At 29.3% G+C, this 21,196-nt stretch overlaps 1 protein-coding gene across 1 annotated transcript in view; it reads right to left on the bottom strand.

Annotated features, from left to right (window-relative positions):
- The window catches only part of LOC136981349 (lon protease homolog 2, peroxisomal-like), a 51,304-nt gene that overhangs the window by 16,791 nt on the left and 13,317 nt on the right, over positions 1-21,196 (bottom strand). Inside the window, exons 4-9 of the mRNA XM_067277667.1 lie at positions 21,037-21,149; positions 13,643-13,795; positions 12,525-12,682; positions 9,760-9,811; positions 7,034-7,080; positions 59-133 (exon numbers count right to left, since the gene is read on the bottom strand). Of these exons, the coding sequence (XP_067133768.1) occupies positions 59-133; positions 7,034-7,080; positions 9,760-9,811; positions 12,525-12,682; positions 13,643-13,795; positions 21,037-21,149 (598 nt within the window). The remainder of the gene's footprint in view (positions 1-58; positions 134-7,033; positions 7,081-9,759; positions 9,812-12,524; positions 12,683-13,642; positions 13,796-21,036; positions 21,150-21,196) is intronic.

The following is a 21,196-nucleotide window of genomic DNA, read 5'->3' as shown; positions in this document are numbered from 1 at the left end:
TAAATACAAATTTCCAGAAATATTAAAATATCATTTAGTTAGTAAATTAAAAATATACCTTGACTTATTTATATCAAGCATTTCAGAAGACTGTTTAGACCATGGAAGATCCGTCATAAGTTCAATGTAATTTCTAAGATTAAAAATTAAAAAAAGTATTTATTAATTAATATTCATAAAGTGTAATTTTCCTTTAAAAATTAATTAATAAAATACAGGAATACATTTTTTAAAATAACAATTTGTAAAATAAATTTTTGAAGCATGAGAATATGAGAATTAAGAAAATTATTTGTTAAATTATTATTTTAAAATTTAAACTTGATGAAAAAATCATCTGTCTTTGACTTCCATTGACTCAGGGAGAAGGATACTTAGTTCCTCCCGAAACAATAGTTTGAGAGTGGTAACCTGCTCAAACTATCTGCACAACCACCTGACTTCCTTCTCTTGACAGAAGCATGACGTGACATCCCAGTAATCCTATTGGATGTCAATTTTGTATAAAAGGGTAAAGGTCACCTTTTTATGCGCTCTAGTCTTGCTCTGGAGTACCATCAAGGCTTTAGCCATTGTTTCCATTTTGGCACCCTTTGCCGAGTGGATTAGTAATCATCCTCCTAGGACTCCAAGTACGTGATCCCATGAACTAATCAACTCTTCCTATCAGTTTATGTATGGATGTCAAGTAATATGACCAGTTTTAATATAAACTTTCTCTCTGAATGGAATTAGAATTAGATGTTTAGGATTTGATATCCTCATATAATTGATTGTCAAACTTATTCTGTATGTTAATCTAGTTATCATTTATATGTACAGTGGAACCTCACTTAATGAGCACCTCGCATAATGAGTGTTTCGTATAATGAGCAAATCAATTTTTTAAAAAAATGACTTGCTTAACAAGCAAAGTTTTGCATAACAAGTGATGAGGAGAGGAGAAGTCCTGGATTGTGCACATGCTCCATCATGCTATTATCTGTGATTTTTTTTTGTTTTCTAAATTGAATTTGCATTCCAGGTTGGTTCATTTAGTGCTAGAAGAAAAGATGATGATGACTCATGCTCCTTAACAATGTATATTGTATAATTTTCTTTAAATAAATGTTATACATAAAATACTGTATTTACTCGCACATAGGATGAGGCGTGACTTTAAAGATCAAAATATAGAAAATCAGTTTTATTAATACAATTGTAATTTTATTTCGTTTAATCACAAATAAATTATCATCAAATGTATGTATTAAGGCAAACAATCACATTTTCTTGATGCTATCACCTTTTGTCTACTTGGACTCAGCCTCCAAAGCTTCATTACAACAATTAGCCTCTTTTTCACTCTTACTCCACAAAGCATCATCCTCTGATCTGGCGAGTGAATTAAAAATGCATTATTTCCTGAATGACTGCTATCAGCTTTTGAAGATTGCTTTTCCATGCACCTGATACCCATGTAGCAAAACCAAAAGATAATAATGTGCATGACCGAAATAAGTTTATTTTTAATGATTCAGAATGTACAAATATTTATTAAAAATACCAATTTAACAAATATGAAATAACTACATTTATAATCATTGCTAAGTGACCAGCTATTTTCGGATCATCTCTTTAAAAGTGACATTCACCTTGACAGCACTCTGCTATAATGGCAGCATAAACTATACACAGTACACAAAAATTATTGCAAAAATGCAAAGGATCCTTCACTCACACATAGGACAATCTAGGTTTTTGAAGCAGTGAAAAATGAATAAAAACCTCATCTTATACACAAGTAAATATGGTATTTGAGTATTTTTTTTCGGTTTGGAACTCATTACCATATTTTATGTTACTTTCTATGGAAAAAATTGTTTTGCTTAATGAGTGTTTCGCATTATGAATAAGGTTCTAGAATGAATTATGTTCGTTAAGCAAGGTTCCACTGTATTCACTTTTAATTATAATCTCATAGAATAAATATATAGTTATTTTCTAAACTGTTTATTTGATTAAGTTAGTGCCAAACTCCATTGTCGGCTCATGTTACAGTAGAAACGTTCGAATATAATACCCTCCTAGAAATCCAGTTATGCTTGAACTATATCTTAATCTACTCAAAGGATAGACTCATTGCGAGTTAGGATGCAATCAATTTTAATCCTAACTGGTGTCAGGACCCTGACTTAGAGAGATCTTACTGATCTTCCTCTAAATCTTTATATTTACGATCTTGCAGTGGCGTGCCATCATTGGAAGCGGCGCTTCCACCATCCAATGACCTTCCCTTGTATTTTCAAAAATATAAATTCTCATATTTTAACGTACTTTGAATTAATTAAAATTAATTTTTTGTTATAACTGCATTATGTATCTTATTAGAAATTTCTATACTAAATGTGAAAAAAATGATAAGATTGCTATTGTATATTCGAATATCAGTGGTGGAAGGAATGTCAAAACCGGGTCAGCTTCCAAGCAGCCAAATCATAAGCATTGGCACCTGCGCTTTACAGAACACCAACCTCACACGGTTTAGCTAGTGAAAGCTACACATGTATAACGCTTCCAATTTTATATCCTGGACCGGTTCTGGGCTGTTAGCCACCTGCCTGCTAGATATTCAGCCACCCTCGCCCGATTATGTGAATCATGAGTAGACTAGATTTATAACTTAACCCAACCGATAGGAGTTTACTGGCATGTTTTTATGATAGTTCTGTATAGTTGACAGGAGTTAAAAAAATCCATTAAAATATTTGATATATTTATTCTGCGTTTATTCTGCTCTCCCATCTTATATTACTTACGGATTTCAATGTTAAATCAGTGATATTACGATTTAGTATGTCCCATCTGTAAGGGGATGCAGAAAAAACATGTACAATTCTTGTATAATGTTAAAAAATTAACTGTTACTTTGGCAGCATCATTTACAACCAAATTTAATAGATGAGACATACAAGATACAAAAAAAGCTTTAGAATTTATTTTCCTTAAATTTACAATTTATGTATCCATTGTCATAAAAATTTGTCTTTTCACTGTTTTCCCAAGACTTCAGATATTCAAGTACAAAGTAACTGGTTTCGACTTATTTCTACTTAAGAAGCAATTAAATATTGTTTTAAAATTTAAAAAGTAAAGAATATTTTATGTTATTTTTATGTACGTTTCTTTACAAAGCTACATTTAATTATAATTTTCTTTAAAAGTATATTAATACAATTAAACAATATATTGTACCAGGTATGTATAAACACCGTACATTTTATTTCACTGAGTAAGTTTTTATAATTTATTTTTAATTTTAGCCCTTATATCGTGGCTAGCGATTCAGAATGTAATTGAGATATTAAAAATACATTTAGAAAAGTCTACAGTTTTTACTGGCTTATCGAACAAATGAATACGAATAGACCCTAGACCATCACCGACAAGCAATTAACTGATTGCCCCTGGAAGTCGGCTTCTACAGAAACACAGCTTCCCTGTCATCAAATGTCACAGAATGCCACTGCCATCTTGAAAGTGAAGCAGAGTTAGACTGGACCACACACCCCCGATTTCACAGAAGCAATTTGCATTTTTCATAAACTATAGAGAGCACTGTATTTTTACAAAATGGCTACTTTATCTGTGTTGCTTGTAATTAGTAATGTAAAATTAATCATATATTACTGTCCAATATAATGTAGCTGTTTATCAAGAAATTTTATAAGAGAACAATTATCATAAGCAGGACATGTCATTATGTGGTATTGAAACAAATGAGCAAGATTGTTCTATGCATATTTGTGTCCTTTGTGTTAAATAACATCAACTTTGACATCTGTCCCACCAGAGCCTCAAGTTTCAAGGGCCTCAAAAAATTTCTACAAAAACAAAAATTAAAGTCAAATTTTGTAATAAAATTTTTTTACAAACCAACAAAATATACTTTACTTTTTATTTTGTGTAGTATTTCATTAATTTTTTTTAAAAAAGAATTAACATAAAGTCTTTTTTACAAAAATTAATAAAACCAATTAAAAAAGATTTTTAATGGAAAGATATAAAAATTTAATTAAATTCAATTATAAAACATAATACTACTAAAATCTTGTGTCTTTTTCTTCCAATATCTAGACATAGTCTGATTTAATTTTTTTCTTTTTATGACTGACTTCTAAAATTATGAAGGGTTAGTAAAGGGCCTTACAGAATTCAGCTTAGGGCTCTTAAATCCAGTCCTGTGTACCACACAAAATTACTGGCATTTTAAACTTTAAGAAAAAATTCTTTAAAATTGACAGCATAACTTGTTCCAGCATAAGCAGGAAACTTTTGCCAATGCTTAACAGTCTAATCCGCTTTTTCGGTCAGTTATGTTAATGAGCTTCTCCAAATTCTGATTACTGAATAAGCATCTGTTTTTCATTTGGAAATAGACAAAAACTTATATTGTGCTCCTGTATGTCTTTGAAATTGCAATTTGGAACATAACAGAAAGCTTTTTCTATTGTTATTCATCTTTACTGCTGATAATACACAAGTATGATTCAAATGGCCCAGATAAAATAGTTTTGCTTTTAAACACCACAGAGCAAGCATCCAATGAAAAATGCAAATGTGAGTAGCTGGGGGCACAGGGGCTGTTCCCTAAATGCCACTTAATTGGCATGGATTGGCAAAATCCGCTCTTGTTTGTCAGTGGATGGCTGGGAGTTTAATGGAAACGTGCAAATCACACGATGGCAGTTTCCGGTCAGGAACTGACACCAGTTAGGATAATTAGTGTCCTAACTCGTGATTTGTAACACTATTTTCATTAGAAGGGCTCGTTAAACAATTGAGTGGGGAGGCACGCTGAGTAAGTCGATAGGTGTTCGCATTTCTGGAAAGTAGACAGATTTAAAATAAACACAACAACAGTTTAATATATATCTAAAGCTAGGATACATGAGATGACAAAGATATGGCGAAATATGGTAATTATATGCAATTATACAAAGTATAAACCAAGTGACAAAGATTACTTATGCAGCTTGTGATACGTGTGCTTGCTAATCTAGGCCCTAATCTTGGTGCAAAGCGAGAAAATTTACAATTCTCTACATATAAAATACCACATAGACCAATGTTTCCAGGGGCAGCAAATAGTCCTACTTTCGTTCATGTTGGGATCATCGCTGGAGATGGGAGTGAGCGAGGCAAGGGTGTCGCCAGTGGAAGCTTACTCTCCTGCTTTTCTTAAGGAATATCCACCTCGATAATTGGGTACAATCCCTTTTTATATGCAAATCGCGAGAACTGACTGATGCAACTCAGGATGTTGTGCGTTTGAAGTTTGATTTAGGTCTGGGTGTTGCGGATACAAGCTGTCAAAAATCTGATGTATTGATGAATTTATTGCCATTTCTAGCCATCATCGTGGCTCGAATTACCTCATAAATTTCAGTTTTTTGATAGTTCTCCTCATGACTAATTGTTTATATTAACTAAGGCCAGGTCTTAGGTTACAACCTGAGTAATAATTGTTGATCTGTTTTATCTATCAAGAAATCGAGAGAAATAGGATGTGTGGGGGTTTTCCACTTCGTCATCACTTGACTTTTTCTTGATTAATTTAAGTTATTACTAATTAATTTAATTGCACCCTCAGAATAACACACAAATATGTTCAATAATATGTAGCTTGTTCACGCAGCAAGCAAAATATTGAAAATTATTTTCTCTGATAGAAAATAAAAATAAAAATAAAATTCTTTTTCTTTGAATACACACTAATAGATAAATAAAATAAATAAAAGTTGTTTTGTCGTTCGAATAAAGTTAAGAGATAGGAAAAAAAAGCATAATTAAATGTATTTTATAAGTAAAACCCTGAAATATTTACAATATAGACTTAACAATAAATAACTGAATAGTAATAAAATAAAGTAATCAAAAGTAAAATAGAAAATTAACAAACTTTTCAAAACTCAATTCATTCATCAATGAAATATCACTGCTAATATAGTAGCATGAATTTTATAAACTGCAATAAATAACTGTTCCTTGGACAGCTAATCCCTTCTCAAAGTGAAAAAATAACAATGCAGTATTTTCTTGACTTTAAACTGTCCTTTGTTCATATTTTAATGTCTTTAAAATCAAAAATGATTTATATTCCATGTCAAATGACTCTATGAAAGATTAAGTTGTAGTAAAGTTTTTGTTACTTGCACACAAGCAAACTTAAACATCTCTACTTAATCTGTTGTCATTTCAATATCAATTGGCAGATAATATAAACTTTTTAAAGACATTAGACTATGATGCAGCATTGAAACTAAAGCATATTATAAATTCAAAAAGAGCAGGAAATAATGTGGGAAAAATAATGAAATTATAGTTGTAAGCTTCTTGAATCTAAAAAATTAATTTAATAATTATCTCGATAAAGAGAAATGAAGATTATCAAACTGCGATGGAGCTAAGTAATCAATGTGATCTTGATAACTTAGCTCCATTGCAGTTTGATAAGCTTCATATCTCTACAACTGGTTAATTGAGATAATTATTAAAATAATGTAATTATGTTCATTATTTTAACATTTCTATCAAAATAAAAGTTGTAAAAATGCTTTCTGGATAAATTTATATTATTGTAGATAACAAAAAAATTTTTTCCATTTCAATTTTAAATCTTAAAACTTCATCTTACAATCAGTCTTAAAATCAAAGAAATATGGCAATATATAAAATAATTTCAGTTTAATTTTTTCAAACATTAAATTAACTCATTCAATATAAATACCACAAATGCAGTACTCTATAATTTATGATGATGAAAAATTAAATTCTTGTCTACTATCTAAAATAGTAGACACACTATTACAGCATTATTTAATAAAATGTCAATTAAATAAAAATAATAAAAATCAATTTATTCTAATATTTTGCTGGCTGATATATTTACATTACATGAAATATATTTTATATATATTAAATATAATAATTATACATTGTATATTTTAAAAACTTACACAAACCTTTTAGAAAATAAAAGTAAAAATTTTACCTTGTCATAGCATGTTCAGGCATATGAGGAAGCATTTTCTTTAATCTCTATTAATAGATATGTTATTATTATTATTATTATTATTATTATTATTAAAATTTTTAATAAAAAAATGGCATAATTTCAATATACATCTAAGGGAATATGAAATAATAAAAATTCTTCAGAAGATATAATACTTAGTTAAGGTAAAATACTAAACAAAGTTCTAGTTCTGTTTAAAAATATTCTTTGTATTATCATTTATCTGTGAATTGAATAGAAAGACATCAATCGTATTGAATAATAAAGAACATACAGATTATATAAAGTAATATTTTCTTTGAAAAATATACATTTACAATAGTTTCTAAAAAAAAAAAAAAACTAAATACTATTATAAAATCAATACCTATTAAAAAAATTAAGATTGTTAAATATTAAACATTAATGTAACAAATAGAAATAGCATTTTAATGATTTTACTTTTATGCATTCACATTTAATAACAATACAATCAATATATCAATACAAAACTTTAAGATATTGATTTTAGCTTGTTTTCATTTTACAGTTTTAAAGCTTACTAACATATTTCACAGTCATAAACAAAACAATTTATCGTATATGAAATAAAAATTAATAAAAGAAAACAAAATTCAAATTCTCTTAAAATGTATTCAAAAACACTAAATCTATGTCAATATGAAAAAATTGTAATGGCTAAATTTCATTAGGATTAAATGAATCTTTTATTAATGTACATTGTTAAGTTGAAGAAAAACTAAAATTCTTCAATTTTATTCAAAATTTTAGAATCTGTATGAAAAACTGAAATATTTATCATGTAGAAATATACCACATGAAATCAAATTACACAATAACAGTTACCAATGACAGAATGTATATGAGTATATAAAAATTTTAAACTCATATATCTATTATATTCTGGCTTTACAAACTGATAAATAATAAAGGAACAAAAATAAAAACTACTTAATTATATATTTCAAAGATTTTTCAATTAACTCAGTATTTATGTAAAAAATTAAATGTTATTTTTGCCCCTACATTAATCATCTTTTAATACTTAAACTGAGTTAAACTTGTCAATCATAAAATTCAAAGATAAATTCTGATATTTTCTTAATGACTTATTATACCATTAATTCCAATCATCTTTTCAATTAAATTTCTTTTTTCTTTGTCTGTTATTGGATAATAGTGTTATAATGTAAAAACAAATCCAATACATTTTCCAAATAACGAAATAACTGAATATATAGTGAATATAAAATTAACGTATAATAACTATTTCATTCAATCTTTATGCTGTTTTGACTTTTTATTCCTTGATCATTCAATTTTAAAGAATTTTATTACATAAAACATAAGATGAATTTTTTACCTTTGAAATTATAATAGTAATTCTGATAGATAAAAAAAAAATTGAGCCAAATTTCAAAACGAAGAAATTATTGAATTTATATCTAGTTAAAACTTCTTTAATCTCAATTTATAACAGTAAAAAACTATGTTTTATATTTTCATACCTCTTGAAGATGTTTAAGAATTTTGTATTGTATTATCAGTTCATGCTACACATGTATATAATAATAAATGTGCATGATATATATGTCAAAAAAAATTATCATCTGATTTAAATAAAAATTGTCTCAATTGATTGTAATTTTTAATAATTATTATATTATACAGTAATTTAAAGATTTAATATTTTATGAAATGCAATCATTGATAAGTAAAATCTATTTGCATGATAATTTTAGGTAGTCCTAAGGGTGCGACTATGCAGATGCAAATTTAGTAGCGAGCAAGAGGTTGCGAGCAATATAGTTCTCGCAAAGAAAAACATGCACAAGCAAGAAGTGAGAAATCTCGCTGGTGTGAGCAAATTTCTGGTTTTCATGCATATCTGACAGGGTTTGATATTTATCACGTCTCACCTCTTCTTGCCACATATTATTGCTCGTTCACGTCTGCATAGTTGTACCCTAACTTCTGAAAAGAATACATGAGAAAGTCATAGTTGCATATTATAGAAGTAGTTTCATTTTAGAGAGCTAAAGAATAATTATAAAATTTCTTCTTAAGATAGGAAAGTTTGAAGTTTGAACAGTGGGACTATCTAAAAATATTAAAACTATAGATTATAAAAAAACAGACAATAAAAACCAATTGTCACAAATGATTTTGATATTATTAAAAAACCAAAACTGTCAGAAAGATCCACTGCATAACAACTTTGATATTTTTGTTTGTTAACCTAAAACATACAAATGCAATCTGATGCTGCTTAAGAGATGTCAGAGTATTATGTACAAAAGAGCAAGTTTTCCAAAAATTAAGAATTTATAAACTGCAATAAATAAGTTTATAAACTGCCAAAAATAAATTTATAAACTGCAATATTTTTTAGCTTTCCTTTTTTAGCTGTCCTTGGACAGCTAATCCCTTCTCAAAGTGAAAAAATAACAATGTAGTATTTTTCCAAGAAAAAGTTTCCCAAAAATCAAGAATTACCTATATTTAAAATTTATTCTTTCATGATGTTAAAATTTGATATATATAAGAATAAGTCAGTCTATACTTTGCTGAAAATTTTAGCATTACAAGTTATTATCTCAAATCCAGAATTTGCTCTTTAAAATGTAATCATCATGCACATTCTGTTAATGAATAAAGATAATTTTAATAAGAATATTTATTTACTTATTAAGAGTACAAACCTGCAATTCTTTCATTGCAACTTTTTTTGCATGATCTGGCATTTCAGTATCTCTGTTTTGAATAAAAAAATGATTATTCATATTCTTACTGTTTTAAAATACTTATTAAGTGAAGTTATGTTAATAACTTATAAAATATCATTATTATATTTTCAGAATTTCAAAAAGCAATATGAATTAAAATTAATGAGTTAATATTTTTTTACATTTAACAACAGAAATTAAACCCATTAGTTTAAATTACTGAACAGACAAAATATTTTGTCTATTTAACAATTTAACATAAGAGATAAGTGGAAAATAAAAATATTCTTTCATCTAGCTAAACAGCACATGATTATATTTTAAAGAATATGTTAGTTTGTGCAGAACCTGAAGTGTGCTTGTAGAACACCAGCAGTCCTGACCATACATTGTGAATCATTGTTCTATAGCAGCGGTTCCCAACCTTTTTTTGACCAGGGACCACTTTGATTTCATTGTTGTTAGCAGGGACCACAAGGTTTAAGAAAAATAAACTGTGTCAATCTAAAAATAAACTGTAATCAAAACATAAAGCAGATATGTGCTCAGCAAATAATTAGCTTAATTCACCACACTACACCTTTATTTGTTGCTGAGATGGTTTTATTGAAAGAACTAACGTTTTCTGCCTACTCAATAGGCCATCATTAGGCTTAACTTTTGAAAACGGAACGTTGGCATTCCATTAAAAGAATACATTTATTTAAAAATTCAAAGCATCAGTAACGGAAAAAAGGAAGAACAAGATAAAATATACAAATATAAATATACAATAAAATCAAAATAGTAATAATAAGAAGTAAAAAAATAAAAATAAAAATAAATCTACTAGTGATACTTTATATAAACTTAGTAGCAAATTGTTAAGGAATAATTGATAAAAAATGTAAATATAAACCAAGGCAAGCCTACGAGGTCATGCTGTAAGGAACTGAGTCCGAACGTTATTTTTATTTTATTATTATTTCCGTTTTATTATCTTTTGTTTGGGGTTTATGTTTATTTAGGACGAAGGTTCCCCACCACTCTCTTGTTAGTAATGAAAAAATGAAGATAAAACAACTCACGGAGAAATAAGCGCCATAGGAAACATCTTGCGCACTTGCGCTGCCTGGTGGAAGTAACAGTCCACAGGAAAAAAAAATGGAGGGGGGAGTCCCCACAATCACTAGTAGAGAAATACTTGATAAACCGTCTTAAACATCCCAGAAAATTATGATAAATATTTTGTAAACAGTTTATAAGCTTTGTCGGAAACTTAAAGCTGCCAGAAAAGAAAGTTAATGTTAGCAACTAAGTATGTAAATAAGGGGAGTAACCCAGCTCAAGTGTGACGTCACCTCACAGTATAAAACCCGTATGTTAACCGAGGAAGGAGAAGTGAATTCCAAATCGAGGCAACTTTGAGAGCGAGGTTAATTCGAAAGCAAAGTATTTTCTGATAGAAGTCCAGATTGATAATTGGACGATCCAAGGTGTTAAAGAGGAGTTCGATTGACGATTTGATGATATCAAAAGGATTGAGGAAATAGTTTCTTCGTATAGTGAGGTGACGGATAGACGTTTAATTAGTAAGAGAATTTGTTCATAGTTTCTAAGTATTTGATTGTCGAATTTCAAAGGGGAATTAATATTAAGTTAAGCTAAGTAGCTGAGTTTATTGTCGGGTTGACTTGTTGATTTTCGTTAATAAATTTTGTTTGGATTATTGACATTTGTACGTAGTACATTCTAGTTGCTAATTAAATATATTTGAACTTTTGATCTGACTTGATATTTATCGTTATTATTACTAATTTTTCGGTGCACGCTTAAAAGCCCAGGCCTGGCAAACTAATCTCGAATCCGCGTAAAGTACCCGTTAGGTTAACGGAAGTTTTACCGACCGCAATTATAGTCGGTTTCCTAAGCTACTAAAAAAAAATAGTACTTTACAGTGCTAAATTTCTTGACTACAAATTTCCAAGCTGTCGGTAGGCTGTCTGCGTCCCTCGCGTTTATGCATGTCTCTCAACAATGTTCTTTCAATAAAACCATCTCAGCAACAAATAAAGGTGTAGTGTGGTGAATTAATATGATCAAAACTTTTAACATTTTTAGTAAAAATTAAATTCAGTTTGTATCAATGTGGGAATAATAATTTAAATGAATAAAAGTTTTAAATCTTTCGTGGACCATATTTTAGCTCTTGTGGACAACTGGTTGGGAACCGCTGTTCTATAGCATGTGCCATGGAATAATGTAAACATGAGCACAGTATATAGCATTTTATATACTAAAATGACAATTATTACTCTTTATTTTGACATCTTATTCATATAAATTTGTTGGATATGTATGAAGAAATAAAAATTTAAAACATGAAGTGACTTCAATTACTTATAATTCAGACTATATAGTATTTTATATATTAAAAATATTCATTGCTTTGTTTTTGAATTTTGAAATAGTGTATTTTAGATTCATCTTTAGAAGAATTCAAAATTAACAAAATTTTTTTTGATGTTCTGTTCTGTATTAACTTTTTGAATTTTATATGTTCAACTGAATTTTATATGTTTTGACTTTTATTCTTCTGATGAGAAAAAAATCATTAAAACAAATAATTTATTATTATTATTATTTTTTTTAAATAATTTAACTTTTAAAATATAGCTTAAATCTTGTAGCATGCATTCAATATAAAATAATTATATTTATTATTCATATATATTTAATACAATAAACAAAAATCTGTTTACCTGACTTTTTTTTCTAAAATAGCAATTTCATCACCACCTTCAAAATCATCATCATCTATATCTAATCTTTGTCTTCCTCTGCTTGGTGTTATTTTTTCCAAAGTAACAGGTCTAGAAATATCTCCATCTTTTCTAGCTTTTTGTAATAACTGTAAACCCTATTTCAAATAAAAAATACAAAACTATGAAAATTTTTATATTAGTGGAAATAATATTAGTAAAACTAAGTGGAAATAATATTAGTAAAACTAAGTGAAATTTTAAAAAGCAAAAAATTTTTCTTTTTAGTGTAGATATTATATATATACAGTGCCGTCTTTAGAACATAAGGGGCCCTGGGCCAGAAGAATGTTGGGGGCCCCCATGAAGAAACAGAATCAATACTAGATTACAGACCTAGGGGTCGCTGGTGTAGCTAGCACCGGTCTCGCCGGTGCGGATATCGTGCTATCACCCTTTTAACATATCCCAGAAAATCTGTTGACTTTTTTTTTAGCCAGTGAGGTTTTTCACCCTGTACTCAACACTTCACACTACATGTTGGAGGAGTAATTTCAATCATATTATTAATGGTTTCTTCATTTCAAGTAACCTATTTGTTTTCTTTGTAACTATTACTTTCGGATTCAGGGGCCCCTACAACCTCGGGGCCCTGGGCCCGAGCCCCGTAGGCCCCCTAAAGACGACACTGTATATATGTGTATATATATCTATATCTATCTATATTTTATTTCAAATAGATTGGTATCAGCACTATCATTCATTTAATATAAAATAAAAAATCATTTTTAAGTGAAGTGTATATATTAATAAAAATTATTCTGGGCAGATAATTCTTTATTCTTTCTACTGATATTGACAACTAACAGTAAAATTAAGTAATTATGTTAGGATGCCTTAGGTAATAATTTTTTATTTGAATTTTTGTTTTGTTGCATTGGGGTAGGCCACTTTCTGGCATCTTGCTGCTTTTGACAAATAAATAATGAATGACAAATGCCAATAATTAATGAAATTTTAGTTTCACATTAATCATAAATCTGAATTAAAGATAAAATACACTAATTAAAATATATATTTCATTTTATTTGAATAACTATTTAATAAATAAAGCTTACCTCAATTTGTCTAACTAAAAGAGGCAAAGTTTTTTTTAACCTTTCGGCTAAATCAACAGCATCTAATACCTGAAGACGTTCCGCATGAGATGCTCTAATTATTGCTGCACAAACATCAGGTAAACTTTGAATAGGTAGAGAATTTAATAACCTCTAGAGAAGAAAAAAATAATAATGTTTTATTAAAATGTTTGCCAATGTAAATTTATATATAATCATTGAAAAGTTATGCACCAAGAAAGGGAGTTGGAATGAAACTTTATTAGTGCAAATGTAATGACAATGGTAATAACTGATTACAGTATCAAAGCAAAGGGACAATTTCCTGTATAACACTAATACAATTTAAAGGGCCTTTGAGAACCTTGTATGACATCCTCTTCCCTGGTTATATGTTGCAACTCCACTTCAGATCCCTCACACTTGTAGATAGCCAAAGCTGATATCCCATCTTGTCCTAAAAATGCTTGACAGACAACAAATCTGGAGACAACGTAGGACAAGTGTGACAACATGATGGAGACATTCTGGGAAAACCATACCTGTGTGCAATCAAGCTTCATGATAGATGAGGGCTGTTTTCAGCTCTGCCATATAAGACAACTTGTGAGAGTGCAGGATTTCCTGATTATACTGCTGTTCCATCAATTCTCCTCATACTACTTCCAGAGATGACAGACTGTCATACAAGATGACTCTCCAGACCAGCATGTCAACAACGAGGGCAATACACTATTCAACAGTAAAGGTGGGATTGAAACTCTCACCAGTGGTCCTCCATACTCTAACAAGTTGGTCATTTGTTCTTAAACAGAAAACTGAGATTTATAACTAAGGTCAATATGTTGATAGTCCTTAGCAGTCTATGCTTCTCTATCATAGCACCATTACAAATAAGGCCAACATTGTATGCAAGTTGCTGTGCAGGAAAATTTGCCTCTAACTAGCTGTCAATGGTACAGAAAGAGACAGGTTATGTTGTGACCGTCGGCCATATTGTATATATATATTTTATTGTATATAGTTATAATCCTATGTTAATTTTGCAATTTCCTCTTTTTTCCTTTGTCTATTTTTTCTTAAACTTTCCAAGATGACCGTTATCGCCGTGGGGCTGGATTAGCTGTTCTGAGAATCAGTAGAGACAATAGCAGGTAGTGTGGCCTGGAGAAAAAGTGGCTAAGAGAGGGGTCACTTTTCGACTAGACACGAAGAGAGTCGGACGAAAAGAGAGAGGCTCAATCATGATTTCTGAGAGAGGAAAGAAGTTTGCAATAGTCTAGTGAGGAACTGAAATATAGAGACCGGCATATTGGAGAACCCCGATAATTGAGAGAAGAAAGGATAGTGAAGAAAACCACTATCGTCGAACCCAGATCCTACAGAAAGTACATATCTGCTGAAGAAAGAGAAAACCTCGGGTGAATCATCCCTTCATTTCTTATACCTTCCCGCTATCCTATCTTTCTTATTTTTCCTTAATATTAAGTTAGATTTAAGCTAGATTTAAGCTAGGTTAGTCACGTGATTACGAGGGACTGATTGTTACGCGCTAGAAAAATAACACACCATTGTGCTTTGTTTAGGGACAGAGTCCCCTGTGTGAAACACCTAAATTGTAAGTCAGTTGGGATTCCTTAACAACAAAAACCTTATTTGTTCTAAGTGGAATAAACGGACATTGTCTATTATTGTAGTCATTGCAGAGTCCTTTCTGTATGTTTCATTTGCGGACCGTACTGCCTCACTTTTATAGAACACCACAATGTAGTGAAAGATGATCTGGATGACATCTCTAGATGAGAGACAAAAACTGTTGCAACTGTTAATGCTTATTTCACAATCAGATGATCATCTCTCTAGTGGTCTGCCCAGGGCATACAAAAATATCTGCCATGTACTGTACAGTACATGTGCTTTCCTTTACCACTGCTCCCAACATCTCCTCATATTCAGGTCAAAATGACCCAGATGATAGGCAATTCAGCAAAGCAGCCATCCTGTGGACTTTCTCAAATTCTGTCAGCTATATATAATGTCTTTTGGCTGTGTCACAAAGACATGCCTAGCATTTGAAGACATTAAAACAATAGGTGCATTGATAATCTGAAACACAGTGAGCTTCTGCAAAAAAGTTTGGTGCTATAAAGTGACCTCAAAATTATTAGCTGATCCTGATTCAGGTCTATCTATATTCATCATTTAAATCAATTGCCAAACATGTGTCAGGCTATAACTGAAGTGCATAAAGTATGTAGTACTAGTACCAGAAGAAAAGGAGTAGCCAACACCACCATAACAAGCAAAAAAAAATAAAATTATAGTAAAAACATATAGAACTGGTAGAGACAGAAGTTTCCAATTTTTTCACAGCTTCTTTCTATTATATCATTTTACTTTATATTGTTTTAATAACAAAATATAACTTCATTGTTTTTATTTTCTAAGTTTTATTTTTTCTTTAAGCTTTAAGGTTACTAAATAATTGTAATCTCTTTAATAACTAAACTAAAAAAGCCACAATGGCATAACTAACAGGTTATACAATAACTCTCACACATCTGGTCATTCCATATGTGGACTCTCTTTTATCTGGATTGATCAAAGGTAATCAAAAGTTTTTAAAGATATTGTACATGCTCCAAATATTACCTTTCCACACTGCAGTATGTCATTTTTAATTTTTATTTATTTATTAAGGTTGCCTTGAAGTCTATAGAAGAGCACAACACATCACTCAGTGCTGATGTGATAATGATAAAGCAGCTCATCAGTGAATCCAGAAAAACAAAACAAACAACTTCAATACAATACTTTCAGAATTAATTATAATTGTAATTGTCAAAAATAAGTGTCAAAATTATAATAAACATTTTTTTATACATACAATAGACAAATATGTAACAGCCTTATTTAAAAATTCTTGGTGGTCATGGCTGGAAAAGAGACAAAGGATATATATTGTACATGATATAGTACAGTAGAATAAACTAAGTGCCATCTATCAGCAGTCAGTCAACCTGTCTAACCGACACACATGTGACACTTAAGATGATTCCACAGTGAATTACTCTCTTTTAACCAGATTTTTCTAGTACCTGGATCACTTCCATCCACAGTAGTTCAGATTTTGGAGAGTCTAGTGGAGTTATAAAAAATAGTCTGATGATTCACTTTGACAGTGATGAAATTCCATGTACATGCTTTCAATCAGTATAAAAGCTATTTAATTAATATATTTATTTCTTATATAGATTTATAAATAAAGGAGTTAGAGTCAGTGGATGGTACCATAAACTGAGAAGTCAGTCTGAATTGAAGCTTGTGTGTATTGATTCCATAGTCCTGGTATGAACTATATAAAATCTACTTTATTATATTAATCTCTTTGTTAAATAAATTCATCAAACACGAGTCTTAGTTGGCAATACTTGTGGTATTCTAATGAAATCAAGTGGTAAATAATAATTATCCAATATGCTATTCCATTTGTTTACCATTCTTTGATAAACATTAGCATTCTGTACTCAGTATATATGCTATGGATCAAGTGATTAATAGGGCATTATTTATAATGCCCAGCCATTATGAATGAGGACTAAAATGGCTACATAGCCTGATAAATATTGACTAATTTATCAAATTGACCAGACATTATGAATACGGCTACATTTCCTTTGGACAATTTGATTTAAAAAAAAAAACTCAAACAATTGTTAATGAAAAAAGTGGAGATTTTGTGAATTATTTCAAAGTATTTTAAAAATAACACGAGTCTTGTAAAAGTAGGTATTATTAACTGTATTAATAACAGTAATGTTATTAATACAGTTAATTAACAAAAAGTATTATTAAAATTTATACTTCAATCAAAAAATCAACTTAAAGGAAACTTCTGAAATGTTATTTTGCTATAAATTATATAAAAAAGTTTATTGTTGTTAGTTTTAAGAAGAGTCTCTAAATCACCATTTGTATTAATGTTGATCAATGATGTCAGATATAAAATCCTTTAGTCCAACTTTTAACTTTGCTCCAAATATAATCTCATAGGAGATGCAATTTATACCAGTATGATGTACTTGATTTTTCATCAGTTGTACAAAACATAATCGTTCTGACCATTTGTTAGTGTTGTTAGTCTCCAACCAAGAACTAAGCATATTTTCTATATCTTGATTACATCTTTCTGCTGAACCCTGACTTTGTGAGTGCTTGGGTTTTCCAAGCACCAGTTTTAACTCAGGCCACATATTACACAGTTCTTTGATGACATTATTTGACAAATTCCTTGCTGTTATCACTTTGTAGAATACTTGGTGCACCAAAAATTGTAAAAATGTCTAAAAGAACATAGGCTACATCTTTAGCCCTTTTGGTTTATAATGGTCGTAGTTGAACAAATTTAGTCAGGTGGTCTTGGTACACCAGTATAAATTTATATTGCTCATTGGCTTACAACTGCATATCTATAAGATCAACCTGACATCTCAAGTTCATTTTGTTAATTAAAATTAGTTTAACTACCAAGTCTTAACAACATTCTGTTTTTTCTGACAAATTTCATATAAGTTTAAGTAAATTATGATCATAACTCACATCCCTTGTAATATTTTTATATTTCATACTTAATTCTTTTTCCATACAGTTTCTGCCACCATGGTCAATAGCAATATGGTCATCATGCAATATCTGAAATATAACTTCAGTGGGAATGTAATATGTAATCAAATTACCTTTTTTTACAGGCACAATTAATTTTTCTATTTCTATAATAAATACATCATATCTATGTAAATGCTGATATTCTTCTGGTAACTTCGAAGTCACTCTGATTTTTGACTCTTTCACTTTTTGTATTATTGTCAAATATGTTAATTTTGTAAAAGTTCGACTGTTTTGACCTTTTGCTGCTATTAGCTTGTTTAATCAGTTGTTGAAGTGGTTATTCATATCACTTAATGATTGATCCACAATTATTACTTTTTTAAAAAAGAAAACACTATTTTAAGAGGCAAAAGTAAAACTAAAATGTTGCACAAGATTAACTACTGGTCGTATGACTTTAAAATTTTATACTAAATGCAATATGCATGCGCAAGTCAGACACGAGTGCTAATTGGCTAGCGTATGTTGGATGATCATTCCTCAAGATATTATCATCACTTTGCCCGACTAGGTGATAGCAGTATTCATAGTGACTGATCAGATAAATTATGATAAAAAATCTAAAACTTATTATTATTCATAATGCCCATATTAATCACTTAGTTCATAACATATACATTGAATTGTAGTTTTGAAAAATCAGTTTATACACTGAAGTTTGTGGCATTTATATTGATAACTTAATAGTTTTTCTCTATACAGGTAACCCCTGTATAACATGGTACTTTTATAGCACAGATTCACTCTGACATGGTTAGAGAATTGGGTAAAACTAGAGTACCTAGATATCAGGTACTCTAGGTAAAACCCTCGTACAACATGAAATATAATAAATTTTTACATACTTAAGTACTAATAGTTCACGAAAATTATTATTTTCGTAAACTATTAGTACTTAAGTATGTAAATTTTCTTTTCTCGCCTTCTGTCGATACACATGGTCCTTCTTGAAACTTGTTTCAATGTTGCCAGATCTCGACGCTTCTGCTTTTCATGTTGCCAGATGTTTTTCCCTTATTCCAAACTTGCTTTCTTCTTCATAAGTGCTTAGCACCATATAAACAAATTTATAAAGATCTTTTAACTAAAAGCAAGCAAACTAAAATTACATACTTTTTGCAAAAGGTAAAGCACAGATCTGAAGATAATGCAGAAAAATGATCAGAGGATAAGGATAACTTGCCCAAAAAGAAAATGCTCTTGGTTAAAAGTGCTTAGTGATGACAAAGAAAACATTGTTTAATTTATATTATTATGTATCACTTAAGAAAATTTTAATAAAGATATTTATCTTAATTATGAAAATATAATAGCATGTTTTTTTAATTTTTGGAACGTAACCCCCCTTTTCGTACTAGTTCTTTGTTTCGTATAACACGGATTCGCATAACACGGCAATTTTTTTGAACGTAACTCCCATGTTATACGAGGGTTACCTGTATTTAAATATTGTTTATGTTAAACAAACCCATTTAAAAAACAACTTAATATTGAATAAAATTCACAAATTTTAATTCTTTTTTAAGAAAACAATGTAAGTCCATTCAAAATCTGTATGTGTTTGCTTTTAATGTTTTAATAATATTCTAGTGATGATTTTGTACTACATATAAAATTTTCTGGTATATTTTTCTTCTTTCTGTAGATATTCAGAGAATTGAAAGAAAACCTCTGAAAATATTTAGAAATAATGTTTAATTCTGGAAAGAAATTTATTTTTGCATCTTGAAACAGTATAATAAAATTTGTGAAATCTTATCATAAATATATTTTTAATGGTTCTTTTTAAGTAATATTTTTGTAAATTTCAACAGCAATTTGATTTGAAAACTTTCATCACAAATTTCTACTTAAATCTCAGTTATTCTGTACATGTCCTATTTTATATTATTTCATTTAAAAAAACTAAAATTTATTATTCCTCATCTAACTGACATTATATTTATTGTGCTGCAATTTGAAAAAATTATAGATCTATAAATTCTCAGTCATCTATCTATCAGTCTGTCCTTCCTTAATCTCGAGAACGGAATTAAACAGATAAAAGACGAGAGCAGATATGGAAAGCTTAGAGGTAGGAGGCCCTGATTAACTATGTATGAACATCTGGTGCAAATTGGAAGTCATATTATTTCAATTAAAAAAATTTTTCCCTGAAAGGGGTTACATAATGAATGGCATGATTGTTGCTAACAGGAGAAGTATGATGTACAGGGGCAAGCCATTACCAATTTGAGGTGGGGGCATATATATTAAATTAAAAATATAATTAAAAATTGCTGCCTGGCATTATGACGATGACACATAAATAACTGCATAGTCATAAAATAAATTCCATTTGCATTATGTCACAATGATATAAAGTGAATTCAGTTTCCTTGCAATTTTTTTTGTGTTTTAGTTCAAAAGGAAAGATTTATCTTTTGAAAATTTAAATTTTAATAATGAACTAAGAAAAACAATTTACAATCTAATTAATAATATAATGTTTTATTAAATATTAATAAATATTTTATATATAATTTAAAAAATTAAAATAATTTACAATTAAGTCATTTAAAGTAATTTTTATAATTTAATTAAGTTAAACATTTTTACTAAATATCCCCTAATACCAAAATCTCTTTTTTAGTATTGTCTTTAATATTATCAAAAATAAAGCAATTTTGTAAAAAATAAAAATATTTACCTTCAAATTTATTTAAAGTAAAAATAAATGTTCTTACTTTTAGTCGAACTACAGCAGGAACTGATAAATCAAGCATATCAATCAATTTAATAGCTTGCTCTCTAAATTGTTCCATCAAATCATTTAATTCTGCTTCAACTTCAATACTTTCTATTTAGAAACAATATAAAATATAAAAGAATTACAAAAATAATTTT

Source organism: Centruroides vittatus, unplaced genomic scaffold (assembly GCF_030686945.1).
Source record: "Centruroides vittatus isolate TY-2023 unplaced genomic scaffold, ASM3068694v2 contig_753, whole genome shotgun sequence".
Taxonomy (NCBI): domain Eukaryota; kingdom Metazoa; phylum Arthropoda; class Arachnida; order Scorpiones; family Buthidae; genus Centruroides; species Centruroides vittatus.
The sequence above is the reverse complement of the archived record's forward strand: the minus strand, read 5'-3'. Positions and strand labels throughout refer to the sequence as shown.